Here is a 14,748-nt window from a genome sequence, read left to right on the forward strand (position 1 = left end):
ATGATCTTGTGGTTTGTGACTTCAAGCCCCATGTCAGTTTCTGCTGACAGCTCAGAGCCTGGAGCCTACTTCAGATTCTGTGTCTCCCTCTCTCTCTGCCCCTACCCTCACTTGCAGTCTGTCTCACTGACTCTCAAAAATAAATAAACATTAAAAAATATATTTTTTTAGAAAGTTGTTTTTGGGGGCGCCTGGGTGGCTCAGTCGGTTAAGTGTCTGACTTCAGCTCAGGTCATGATCTCACGGTCTGTGGGTTCGAGCCCCACGTCGAGCTCTGTGCTGACACCTCAGAGCCTGGAGCCTGCTTCGGATTCTGTGTCTCCTTCTCTCTCTCTCACCCTCCCCTGTTCATGCTCTCTCTCTCTCTCTCTGTCTCAAAAATAAATAAATGTTAAAAAAAAACATTTAAAAAGTTGTTTTTGGCACAAAAACAGACACTCAGATCAATGGAACAGAATAGAAAACCCAGAAATGGACCCACAAACATATGGCTAACTAATCTTTGACAAAGAGGAAAGAATATCCAATGGAATAAAAACAGTCTCTTCAACAACTGGTGCTGGGAAAACTGGACAGTGACATGCAGAAAAATGAACCTGGACCACTTTCTTAACCATACATAAAAATAAACTGAAAATGGATGAAAGACCTAAATGTAAGACAGGAAGCCATCAAAATCCTTGAGGAGAAAACAGGCAAAATCTCTTTGACCTTGGCCGCACAGCTTCTTACTTAACACTTCTCCGGAAGCAAGGGAAACAAAAGCAAAAATGAACTACTGGGACCTCATCAAAATAAAAAGCTTCTGCACAGCAAAGGAAACAATCAGCAAAACTAAAAGGCAACCTACGGAATGGAAGAAGATATTTACAAATGATGTATCAGATAAAGGGTTAGTATCCAAAATCTATAAAGAACTTCTCAAATTCAACACCCAAAAAACAAATAATCCAGTGAAGAAATGGGCAAAAGACATGAATAGACACTTCTCCAAAGAAGACATCCTGATGGCCAACTGACACATGAAAAAATGCTCCACATCACTCATCATCGGGGAAATACAAATCAAAACCACAATGAGATACCACCTCACACCTGTCAGAATGGCTAACACTAACAACTCAGGCAACAACAGATGCTGGCAAGGATGTGGAGAAGGAGAATCTCTTTTGCACTGCTGATGAGAATGCAAACTGGTGCAGCTACTCTGGAAAACAGTATGGAGGTTCCTCAAAAAAATAAAACTAGAACTACTCTATGACCCAGCAATTGCACTACTAGGTATTTATCCAAGGGATACAGGTGTGCTGTTTCGAAGGGACACATGCACCCCCATGTTTATAGCAGCACTATCGACAATAGCCAAAATATGGAAAGAGCCCAAATATCCATCGATGGATGAATGGATAAAGAAGATGTACACACACACACACACACACACACACACACACACACACACACTAGAGTATTACTTGGCAATCAAAAAGAAGAAATCTTGCCATTTACAACTATGTGAATAGAACTGGAGGGTATTATGCTAAGTGAAATTAGTCAGAGAAAGATAAATATATGACTTCACTCCTATGAGGACTTTAAGATACAAAACAGATGAACATAAGGGAAGGGAAACAAAAATAATATAAAAACAGGGAGGCGGACAAAGCATAAGAGACTCTTGAATATGGAGAACAAACAGAGGGTTACTGGAGGGGTTGTGGGAGGGGGGATGGCCTAAATGGGTAAGGGCCATTAAGGAATCTACTCCTGAAATCATTTTTGCACTATATGCTAACTAGCTAACTTGGATATAAATTTAAAAAATAAATTAAATTAAAAAAAAAAGTTGTTTCAGGGTCAAGAATGTAGCACATGAATTTTTTTTCCTTTTTCTTTCTTTCTTTCTTTTTTTTTTTTTTTAATATGGAATGCTTCACGAATTTGCCTGTCATCCTTGTTCAGGGACCATGCTAATCTCTGTATCATTTCAATTTTAGTATATGTACTGCTGAAGTGAGCACAGCACATGAATTCTTTAAAAAGCTGATGCAGGCTATTCAGGCTGATTTTCTCACTTTGAAATGTTGGTATTTTTTAAAAAGATTTTATTTTTAAGTAATCTCTATACCCAACATGGGGCTCTAACCCACAACCCTGAGATTGAGTCACATGCTCCACCAACTGAGCCAGCCAGGTGCCGCAACATGTTGGTATTTTTTAAGATAGACCCTAAATTTTACATACAGTCTTAACTTGTTAAGTTTTTTTTTTTAATGTTTATTTATTTTTGAGAGAGAGAGAGAGACAGAGCAGGAGCAGGGGAGGGGAAGAAAGAGAGGGAGACACAGAATCTGAAGCAGGCTGCAGGCTCTGAGCTGTCAGTGCAGAGTCCCATGCAGAGCTCAAACCCACAAACTGTGAGATCATGACCTGAGCTGAAGTCAGATGCTTAACCGACTGAGCTACTCAGTCACCCCTTATTTGTTAGTTTTATATTTACTCATTTACCTTAGCAAATACATGAGATAAATTAGGGCTGCTATATTAATTTGTAAATAAATAAGTTGAAGTCACTGAGGATATTAACTTGTTCATTTTTGGGTACTAAGTTATCAGGGCAACATCTTTACATATCATGAAATCATAACTTTCAAGCACAGATATACTTTATTATTTCTGTGACAGTGAAGATGTATCACTTAGTGTCACCACTAGTATTTTTATGTTGAAAGAGCCAGAATTTCTTTAAAAGTTTTTTTGTTTTTAATTTTTAAACATTTTTTTTTTGAGAGATAGCATGAGTGGGGGAGGGGCAGAGAGAGGGAGACAGAATCTGAAGCAGACTCTAGGCTCTGAGCTGTCAGCACAGAGCCCAACGCAGGGCTCAAACCCATGAACCCTGAGATCATGACCTAAGCCAAAGTCAGATGCTTAACAGACCAAGCCACCCAGGAGCCCCTCTTAAAGACTTCTTAGACTAAGTATCCTTTCTCTTGAATACCTATCTTCCTTTAGTGAGAAAAGCAAAATGCTCTATTTGGAGTGTTTGATTCTATTGGTAAATAAACATTTTCCAGACATTGAGAGACTTCTTTCCCCTAGGAATTCAGGCTCTAGGACCCTACCAGTTTCTCAGAGGCCCCTTTTGGCTATGGTAGGGTACTGCAGATGAGAAGCTATACTCACTTTCTTCTTCAAATAGATCAGTGTTAATTTTTTTCCCTGTGGGCATGGGATTATATCTTATTTGATTAAGATTTCTGCAGCAGGGGCAGGCTGGCCAACTCATTTGGTAGAGCATGTGACCCTTCATCCTGGGGTTGTGAGTTTGAGCCCCATGTTGGGCCCAGAGATTTTTTTTTATTTATTACTTTTTTAAATGTTTATTTATTTTTGGAAAGAGAGAGAGAGAGAGAGAGAGACAGAATCCAGGCTGGGGAGGGGCAGAGAGAGAGGGAGACACAGAATCTGAAGCAGGCTCCAGGTACTGAGCTGTCAGCACAGAGCCTGACATGGGGCTCAAACCCATGAACTGTGAGATCATGACCTGAGCTGAAGTCAGACACGTAACCAACTGAGACACCCAGGTTCCCCAACAGAGATTACTTAAAAAAAAAGATTTCTGCAGCTAAAAAAGGTTTTTTGAAATGTGAAGTTTATTTCGATATTTTCTTCCTTCCTTGCTCTCGCTCTCTCTCCCTATATCATTTCCTTTTTTTTTTGTAGTGAAATGAGTTTCTGTTAACAATTATTTACAAGATAGCAAAAATATATATAACATTTATACAGAGAGAACAAATTATGAGGACTCTGAAGAATCTCCATGAAAAAAGTCAAGCTTAAGATATTGACTATTATGTAGGCAACAAAAATCATAATTTTAATAAATTCTGGCAAAAATAAAACCCAAGATTCTAGATTTTAGATTTTTTTTTGTCAATAAGTGCTTGTCAGAAATGTGGTGAGAATGGGGTACCTGGCTGACTTAGTCAGTAGAACATGCAACTCTTGATCTCAAGGTCATGAGTTCAAACCCTATGTTGGGTGTGGAGCCTACTTAAAAAAACTGTGGTGAAAAGGATTGAGAAATTTTTAAATGAGAGAAAGAAAGCATACCGCTGTAAATATGGAAACAGGAAAGTGATAAGACATGGTGCAGGATTCAAACATAAGAGATGCTACAAACTTATATGACATGGATTTACATATTGTGTTTTGAAAATACATATTTTCCCAAACTTATAGAAAGGGCTTATGAGGGTAAGAAAGCTCAAAAGAAGCCTAAGCTTTCAGATTGCGTTTGTTACGACTCTTTTGGTGACAAATAAAAACTCACCTCAAACTACCTTTGACAAAACAGAGGATATATTAACTCTTTTAACCAATCTGGGAAGGACAGGAAATGAAATCAAATCAGAATCTCTTTTCTGTGCTTCTCTGTCCATCTATTCTTTGTTCTTTCCTGTTAAAGACCAGCTTCCTACCAACACAAAGAATGGGATTCTTTTTCCATAGTTTGAGTTTGAAAAATCCTAGTGGAGGCTTCTGGTAGGCTTGCTTAGGTCATAGGGGTGAAAGGAGGGAGGTGTGACTGGAAATCCTCACCAGAACCACTTTTTGGATGCATAAAGAATCAGTTCCCCATTAAAGGAGGACTCTGGGTACACCAGTGGATGGCCATTACCCGGATTATTGTTTTTTGCCTGTAATATTTGAGAAAACAGATTAGTCTCATAACTAATGAATCACCTAAGAATGACAAATAGATTATAAAAATAACCATGTTCTTTCAATAATTGTTGATTACCATAGTGAGATTCATTCATTCATTCATTAAATAAACACTGTGCTGGGCCCAGTACTACAAACTTGTCTTTGAAGTTCTTAGTCTGGTTAGGAAAACAGGCATTTGTTGGATAAATTATACAATTAGACCAGAGTTATTGTTTGTAAGCAATAGAAATAAGTTCATTTCAATGGAAAAGGAATTTTTTAAGAGAATATTTGAATGGGTTGTGGTTCTGGGTATGACAAAGTAAGCATACTCCATCCCATCTCTCCCACTGAATGCACCTAAAAGCCCTAAACACAGTTCATGTGGCGTTTGAGGACTATGAAAAGTAAATGGTAGCAGGTGGATTGGGGAAGGAAACCTGAATTCAAAGTATGAAAGTTCTGGCTTTGAGTTTCCTGGGGTTTTGTTTGTTTGTTTTTTAAATGTTTATTTATTTTACTTTGAGAGAGTATGTGTATGTGAGCAGGGGAGGGGCAGAGAGAGAAAGGGAGAGAGAGAATCCCAAGTAGGCTTCACACTGTCAGTGTGGAGCCTGATGCGACACTTGATCCCATGAACCACGAGACCATGATCTGAGCAGAAATCAAGAGTCGGACACTCAACTGACTGAGCCACCCAAGCGCCTCTGTTTGTTTGTTGTTGTTGTTGTTTTAATTTTTTAACATTTATTTGAGAGGCAGAGAGAGAGAGAGACAGAGAGACAGAGAGAGCAGGAGTGGGGGAAGGGCAGAGAGAAAGGGAGACACAGAATCCGAAGCAGGCTCCAGGCTCTGAGCTGTCAGCACAGAACCCTATGCAGGGCTTGAACTCACAAACCGTGAGATCATGACCTGAGCTGAAGTCAGATGCTCAACCCACTGAGCCACCCAGGTGCCCCTCTGTTTGTTTGTTTTTAAGCAAAATTTAAAATGCTTGCTCTACAACAATCACTGTTAAGAGAATGAAAAGATGAGCTGCTGTGCCAGTACAGATTCTGCTGCCCACTCCTGTCCAGTGTAGTAGCCAATGTCATCCTGTACACTTTTACCATTACCCTGGAGCTCTATCTTCCTTCTACTGGAGCCACAGCCACTAGAGAGAGAACTCACGGTCTTTTTCTCCTGACTCCTTGTTTGCAAGTTATATGTGAGAAAAGAACCTAGGCTATGAAAGCAAGTCCCTGGCACTTCAACCTCTAGAGGAAAAAAGAGGCTCTTCTCCCCAGGATCCCTAACCTGAGGAACTACTTAAACAGAAAATAGAGTCAGATACAAACCAGCCTAAAATGAAGACTCTGGACTTCCTACTCTAAATACAAAGTTGTAAATGGTGTAGTAGAGCCTGCATCCAAATGCTCTGAAGGCATGAGGATTGGCTCCCACCTCTGACTGGGAGAGTCAGGAAAGACTCTATCCAAAGGAGCACATCTAAGCTGAGTGGGAATTTTGGGCAGAGATCTTGCCATCTGTCAGATTCTCAAGTGTGATTTTTGAATCAGCTTACTCTGTGAACCACCATTAACAACGTTTTATATAACTCTGCTCTATTTTTATGTATTTAAAAAAATAAAAAATGGTATCATTTCCTACGGACTGTTTTTCAATCTGCTTTTTAAATTCAGTAATCTTTAACGATTATGTTTCTGTTTCATCTACAAAATCATTTCTAATGATTTCACTGTATTCTATCATATAGACCTTTCAAAGGTTATGTTTTAAATATTTAATACAGCATGAGAGAGTGCCAAGAATACATGATGGGGAAATATTAATCTTTTCAACAAATGGTGTTGGAAAAACTGGATCCATATGCAAAAGAATGAAAAAGGACTTTTATCCTATACCATGCATAAAAATCAACTCAAAATGGATTAAAGACTTAAACATAAGACTTGAAGTTGTAGAAATCCTAGAAGAAAAACATAGGTACAAAGCTTCTTGACATTAGCTTTCTGAATGATTTGTTGAATATGATACCAGAAGCACAATCATCAAAACCCAAAATAGACAAGTGGGATTACATCAAACTAAAACATTTCTATGCAGCAAAGGAAATAATCAGCAAAATGAAAAGGCGGCCTATGGAATGGTAGAAAATATTTGTAAACCATATATCTGATAAACTGTTAATAAATATATAAGGAACTCCTACAGTTCAATAGTGTAAAAACAAATAGCCCAGTTAAAAGATGGGCAAAGGAACTGAATATACACATATGTAAAGAAGACATACAATGGCCAACAGGTGTATGAAAAGGTGCTCAACATCACTAGTCACCAGGGAATTGCAAATCAAAACCACAATGAAATATCATCTTACATCAATCAGGATGAATATTATAAAATATTTGTTTGTTTGTTTGTTTGTTTGTTTATAAGTGTTGGCAAGGATGTGGAGAAAAGGGAATCCTTATATATTGATGGTGGAGAAAAGGGAATCCTTATATATTGATGGTGGGAATGTAAATTGGTGCAACCCCATTTCTAAGTATATGTCCAAAGGAATTATACCAGTATCTCAAAGAGATATCTGCACTGCCATATTCATTGCAGCATTATTTACAATATGCAAGAGATGGGAGTAAACTAAATGTCAATCAGTGAATGAACAGATAAAGAAAAAGTGGTATATACATATAATGGAATAGTCTTCAGCCTTAAAAAAGAAAGAAGTTCTGTCACTTGTGACAATATGGATGAACCTGAAGGATGTTATGTTAAATAAGTCAGACACAGAAGGACAAATACAGTTGACCTTTGGACAACACAGGTGTGAACTGTGCAGATCTGCTTATATGCAAATTTTTATATTACAGTATTGTAAATATTTTTTCTTACGATTTTCTTAACATTTTCTTTTCTTTAGCTTACTTTATTGTAAGAATATAGTATTATTCAGTCAGTATGGCTCAGTCAGTTGAGTGTCTGACTTTGCTCAGGTCATAATCTCTCAGTTCGTGAGTTCGAGTCCCCCATGCAGTTTATGGGTTTGAGTCCCCATCGGGCTCACTGCTGTCACCGCAGAGCCCAGTTTGGATCCTCTGTCCCCCTCTGTCTCTGCCCCTCCCCCTTCAAGGTCTTTCTCTCAAAAATAATAAACATTTAAAAAATACAACTTGAACACTCACCATTCAGAACAAATGCTGACTGTAAGCAATTGATACAGCTATGTCTTCATGCGAGGTTGCTGTCAGCTCTGCATGTACTATAATTTACTTAAATACATTGTTATTGAACATCTCAATAAGCATATTTGATTCAATAAGCTTCGATCATTTTTTTAAATAAAGATCATTCAATTTGAATGGATTTTGAAACTGCATTAAAAACATTAGCTAGGTAAGCTCCTTGAAGGTAGGGAGTTGAGTTTCACTCCACATCACTAAAACTTATAACCAAAGACCTGTCATAAAAGAGGGCTCAATAAATAGTTGTTGAATAAATGAGTGGATTTTCAAAGCAAAATAATTCAACATAGGGCAGTAAAGAACTTCCTTCCATTCTTAAAAATAGGTTGTGTGAAAATAAACTCAAAATGGATAAAGGACCTGAATGTGAGACAGGAAACCATCAAAACCTTAGAGGAGAAAGCAGGAAAAGACCTCTCTGACCTCAGCCGTAGCAATCTCTTACTCGGCACATCCCCAAAGGCAAGGGAATTAAAAGCAAAAGTGAATTACTGGGACCTTATGAAGATAAAAAGCTTCTGCACAGCAAAGGAAACAACCAACAAAACTAAAAGGCAACCAACGGAATGGGAAAAGATATTTGCAAATGACACATCGGACAAAGGGCTAGTATCCAAAATCTATAAAGAGCTCATCAAACTCCACACCCGAAAAACAAATAACCCAGTGAAGAAATGGGCAGAAAACATGAATAGACACTTCTCTAAAGAAGACATCCGGATGGCCAACAGGCACATGAAAAAATGCTCAACGTCGCTCCTTATCAGGGAAATACAAATCAAAACCACACTCAGATACCACCTCACGCCAGTCAGAGTGGCCAAAATGAAGAAATCAGGAGACTATAGATGCTGGAGAGGATGTGGAGAAACGGGAACCCTCTTGCACTGTTGGTGGGAATGCAAATTGGTGCAGCCGCTCTGGAAAGCAGTGTGGAGGTTCCTCAGAAAATTAAAAATAGACCTACCCTATGACCCAGCAATAGCACTGCTAGGAATTTATCCAAGGGATACAGGAGTACTGATGCATAGGGGCACCTGTACCCCAATGTTTATAGCGGCACTCTCAACAATAGCCAAATTATGGAAAGAGCCTAAATGTCCATCAACTGATGAATGGATAAAGAAATTGTGGTTTATATACACAATGGAATACTACGTGGCAATGAGAAAAAATGAAATATGGCCTTTTGTAGCAACATGGATGGAACTGGAGAGTGTGATGCTAAGTGAAATAAGCCATACAGAGAAAGACAGATACCATATGGTTTCACTCTTATGTGGATCCTGAGAAACATAACAGAAACCCATGGGGGAGGGGAAGGAAAGAAAAAAAAAAAAGAGGTTAGAGTGGGAGAGAGCCAAAGCATAAGAGACTGTTAAAAACTGAGAACAAACTGAGGGTTGATGGGGGGTGGGAGGGAGGGCAGGGTGGGTGATGGGTATTGAGGAGGGCACCTTTTGGGATGAGCACTGGGTGTTGTATGGAAACCAATTTGACAGTAAATTTCATATATTAAAAAATAAAAAAAAAATAGGTTGTGTGTGTGTGTGTGCGTGCGTGTGCGTTTTAGCTCAGATGAACAGAATTTCCCAATTGACTTTTTCTAGAGAGAAGATTAGGTCACAGTTGACTTCCATGAACTTATATATAATATTGGGGCAGATGGGAAATCTCTATTTTTGAGCATTATTTTTTATTTTATTTTGGTAAAGAATAATAATTGCTTCCAAATGAACAGTAGCTTTTAATGAAAGTTTCAATTATCAAGCACTCAATGTTTTTACTCTGTTTACTAAGCATCTTTTAAGGACTTTGGATAAATCAGAACTTGACATTTCAATTCAGACAAGGTGTAATCAAGGATTAAAAAACAGTTAAGGTAATGGGAGCTATCAGATATATATAAAACATTTCAATATAAAATTATATACAAACAGTATTTAATTTGTATAGTATAGTTTCATGTTGGGAACACTGGTTTCCAATTGTACTAATAAGGAGTGAGGTCGTTACATATTATATTTAATAGAGGCTTTCATGGGCAGCATTTTGGTAGCATTATTAGACTTTAGACATCTTTAAAATTTTATGTATTTTTTCAATCAAGTTATTACATGTACATAGTTTTTTAAAAATATAATTAGGATTATAATGAAAAACACCAGGCCTATCTTTATCCATTTCTTTTTTTTTTTAAGTTTATTTATTTGTTTTGAGAGAGAGAGAAAGAGCAGGGAGCAGGGGAGAGGTAGAGAGAAAGGGAGAGAGAAAATCCCAATCAGGCTCCCCACTGAGAGTGCAGAGCCCAACATGGGGCTCAAACCCACGAACTTATGAGATCATGACCTGAGCCCAAATCAAGAGTCAGATGTGAGCCACCCAGGCACCCCTCTTTCTCCACTTCTAATTCCCTTTTCCTTTTTGCAACCAAATTGCAACCTTTTTAGCTATGACAGTACTTAACCTCCATATATCTTATGGCATATGTTAGATAACTTATATTATCATTTATTGATTTTTCAGCTTCAGAGAATGACTTGCTACCCTGGAATAAAAAGTTGCTTCTCTGCCTCCTCCATCATAAACTTCTCCTCTTCCATCATCCCGATATAGTTGTATGGACATTTTCAGTTAAATTACTTTTCTTTTTTAAAAAAAATTTTGTTAATGTTTATTTATTTTTGAGACAGAGAGAGACAGAGTGTGAGCAGGGGAGGGGCAGAGAAAGAGGGAGACACAGAATCAGAAACAGGCTCTAGGCTCTGAGCTGTCAGCACAGAGCCCGACGCAGGGCTCTAACTCATACATAGACCGTGAGATCATGACCTGAGCTGAAGTTGGACCCCTAACCAACTGAGCCACCCGGGTGCCCCTCAGTTAAATCACTTCTCAATCTTTAAATCCTTATCTGGATAGCCTAGAAAAATTATATATATTATGATTATATTTTCCTAATGTTAAAAATTGTCTTGTTTTCTTTTTTGCTGAGTTTTCTATGTAGGAATCTGTCTTTCCCCAAATTCTACACAGAACTTTTAGTTAAAAAGCTCCTTGTTTGGGGTGCCTGGGTGGCTCAGTTGGTTAAGTGTCCAACTTTGTCTCAGGTCATGATCTCATGGTCTGTGAGTTCGAGCCCCATGTCGGGCTGTGTGGAGCCTGCTTCAGATTCTGTGTCTCCTTTTTCTCTGCCCTTTCCCACTCATGCTCTGTCTCTGTCTGTCTCTCTCTCTCTCAAAAATAAATAAACATTAAAAAAATTTTTTTAATAAAAAATAAAATTAAATTTAAAAAGCTCTTTGTTTTATATTCAAACACATCAGAAATTCTTTCAGTGTCATTTTCTTCTCAGAGCCATTCTTCCTAATTCTTATCTGAACTTGCTCTGCAGTGCAGCTGTCATTCTGAATCTTCCCTTCACCATTGTCCTAGGCATTCCTACCTCTTCTCTCCAATGTTGGATTCTCTGTTACTTGGATCCTTTTCTTTCTTAGTTTACTCCTTGGATTTGGTGGAGCATATATTCCAGAAACTTCCTGACAACAGGTGCATGGCACCTAAGTAATTTTTTGAGAACTTGCATATCTGAAATTCTTTACTTTCCCCTCACACTTGATTGCAAATTAGAATTCTAGATTGGTTCATTATTTTTCTTCAAAATTTCTAAAGCATTGCTCCTATTGCCATATCACTTTATATGTTGCTTTTAAGAGATTTGATGCAGGGGGTGAGGGGGCCTGGGTGACTCAGTTGGTTAAGCGTCCAACTCTTGATTTCTGCTCAGGTCATGATCCTAGCATTGTGGCAAGGAGCCCTGTGTCGGACTTTGTGCTGGGCATGGAGCCTGCTTAGGATTCTCTTTCACTCTGTCTCTGCCCCTCTCCCCTGCTTTCATGCTCTCTCTCTCTCTCTCTCTCTCTCTCAGAAAAAAAAAAAAAAAGATAAGTAAATAAAATAAAATGAAAATTTTATAGAACAATTAGACTGACTTTAAAAGGAAAATATTAGGGGCACCTGGCTGACTCAGTAGGTTGAGTATCCAAAAGACTTGGTACGAATAGTAGTTCTATTTGGATTTAAAAATTGATGTTTGCGTTTATATTGTGTAGATTAGAGAAACAAAATCTGTAAAATTTTTAATGATAATCCATGTATGAATCTTTTCAAAAGTGGGATATTCATTTGAGGAATAATTGTAATAGTTTCTTTTTCATTAGAAATTAATATTGCTCCCAGAATTGTCTCTACCCATTCTTACAGTCAAAATAATAGTCTTTAGACTAAGATATATCCAGGAATTTTGTACTACCAGAAAGAAATCACTATCTTCTGAAGCCATTGTTGCTATAAAAATAAAAGCTGGCCTGTTTTACTGTAGTAATTACTTGAGTTGCTAAAAAAAAAAATTAGCAAAAAAAATTTTTTTTTAAGTTTTATGTATTTTGAGGGAGACAGAGACAGTGTGAGTAGGGGAGGGGTAGAGCACAGAACCCAATGTGGGTCTTGAATCCACGAAACTGAGATCATGACCTGAGCTAAAAACCAAGAGTTGGATGCTTAACCTACTGAGCCACCCAGGTGCCCCTAATATTTAACCTTTTTAAAGATACATATAGAGTAAATTTTATTTTCTTCTTCTTTTTTTGGTATCTGGCAGGTTTAAATGTTCATTTATTTATTGAGAGAGAGAGAGAGAATGAGGGGGGGAGGGGCAGAGAGAGAGGGAGAGAGAGAATCCCAAGTAGGCTCCATGATCAGCTCGGAGCCTGGCACCAGGCTTGATGTGGGACTTGATGTGGGACTCAGTCTCACAACCGAGAGATCATGACCTGATCCCATATCAGGATTCAGATGCTTAACCAACTGAGCAACCCAGGTGCCCCTAGAGTAGATTTTAAAAAGAAAAAAGTGGTTTGCTTTGGCAATGGTCATGAAAAGTCTATGTTCTAATTTTTTTGTAGCTGGACACTAAAGTTTTTCAGGGTTGAGTCTCCCAGCTCTAACTAAGCACTGTTTTACAGCCTGCCATGTTCATGGAATTGAATTCTGGTACATTTTCAGTACTTCACAAAGATTCATTTTCTTTTTTTTCTTGCTCATTCTAGTGAGACTCTATACAACTTCATTTCCCATATCAGAGAAAGCATTCACAAGGTAAGTATAGCTACATGTCAAGAAATTAGAACATTTTACATTTTAAGAAGTTTAATAATTACATTGCACTGACCTTAATTCAAATAGAATAGCAAGATTTTAACTCTTTTTTTAATCATTAAATGACAATACTCCAAGTTAGTAAAATAAGGCAACAGTCTGAATTTTTTATTAATTTCGGGTTTCTTAGTTGCAGGCATCTGTGGAAAAGTCTGAGGAACATCTCAGTTCAAGAAGTCAATCTATTTTAGATTGTTTGGAGACTGTGGCCAAGACATGTGAGTATCTCGTGTTTGAGGTTATCAGCAGAGGGCACTAGTGAGCAGAGAACGGAACTTTCTGACCCTAGCCAAGTTTCTGCCAGTGGTGAGGTTTCACAGTATTTCAGATGAGAGGATGGGTACATAAGGTTAGTCTTGAAGAGATGTGGAGCACACTGAACTGGATAGTAGGAACCCCTATGTATGGGGATGTTCCTGGTCCTTAGATGCCCTCTGTGAACCACTAATCCTCCACCCAGTAACCCCACTGCCTCCGGGTAGGCTAGCTCTGCCAGATTTCTCATCCCACTGCCTGAAGTGGATCAGCAGCATCCCTGAGTCCCAAATGAATTGCTGGTTATGCTGTCTGTAAAGACATTGTTCCCTTAGGACTTAGAAATAAAGACTCTGCTCACTTTGGAGTTAGAAATACTCCAGTCACCGCCTCTTCTTCTTTCTGTCTTGGTTTCAGTGAGAGCTATTCCGTAGTGAATCACAGCATCTTTCTCCATTTCAGTTATAGTTAATGGTTTGTAAAGTCCCATGCTCTGCCAAGTAGTGATTTATGTTTACATAAAACCATGGCCCTGTCTCTTACTAAACAGAAGAGAGCCATAACACAGCTCTCCTTAGGTGGACACCTCTGTAGAACCAACAGCTTCTCAGCTAAATGGCAAGATGATGACTGCATCTGCACTTGTTTGCATTTCTCTGTGTGTTTATTTTTTATTTTAAACAAATTGAAGTCAACTTATTTAAATGCTTTGGGATAGATTGCTCATGATTTACAAAAATTAATGCCTTTGTATGGCTTAGAAATTAATCTCCATCTGTCTGCAAAAAAAGAACTGTACTGTCTGCTGGCTTCCAACCTGGGTATCCCCCACACAGGGCAACTGTGCATCTGTTTGGAAATCAGTTCTGGAAGCCTGGGACTATTATCCTCACAAGAAGTAACAAGACAAAGAGCAGAAGCAAATCAGGAATGCTTCCTTTGTGTAACATGATAGAATAACTCATTTGGAAGTGTCCAGGGAGAGTACTCTTCTCACTTTCTACATTTAAAACTAGGTGAAATGCAAAAGGAGGGTTGCAGCAAAAATGTGACATTCTTAGTCCAGTACGGGAAATGGAAGTGCTTAAGTCCTAATACAAGGTCAAGGCAGAGTGAGGACTAGAACTGGGTCTGGCTTATAGTAGGCATAGGGGTCCCAATCCTTCACCCCTGATGGTTCCTTTTTAGAGGGTAAGATTTAGGAGAAGGAGCCACATTGATAGGGAAAACAGTAACAGACAGTGTAGCATCATATTAATTAGAAAGCCAGATCATTCTTGAAAATGAGCACAAGTAGTCTGTCCAGAGTCATTCCCTTTCT

The 14,748-nt window shown here is 38.4% G+C and overlaps 1 protein-coding gene and 1 non-coding gene across 3 annotated transcripts in view; one reads left to right on the forward strand and one right to left on the reverse strand.

The window, feature by feature from the left end:
* IHO1 (interactor of HORMAD1 1) overlaps nucleotides 1-14,748 on the forward strand; it is a 34,548-nt gene that overhangs the window by 12,608 nt on the left and 7,192 nt on the right. For both annotated transcript variants that reach the window (XM_049640451.1, XM_049640452.1), the window contains 2 exons: nucleotides 13,064-13,112; nucleotides 13,303-13,390. In XM_049640451.1, coding sequence (XP_049496408.1) covers nucleotides 13,064-13,112; nucleotides 13,303-13,390 — 137 coding nt within the window. The remainder of the gene's footprint in view (nucleotides 1-13,063; nucleotides 13,113-13,302; nucleotides 13,391-14,748) is intronic.
* Nucleotides 1,915-2,018, reverse strand: LOC125931101 (U6 spliceosomal RNA). Its single transcript, XR_007460358.1, has one exon. It is a non-coding gene; the product is annotated as a U6 spliceosomal RNA (small nuclear RNA).

Source organism: Panthera uncia, chromosome A2 (genome assembly GCF_023721935.1).
Source record: "Panthera uncia isolate 11264 chromosome A2, Puncia_PCG_1.0, whole genome shotgun sequence".
Classification (NCBI taxonomy): Eukaryota; Metazoa; Chordata; class Mammalia; order Carnivora; family Felidae; genus Panthera; species Panthera uncia.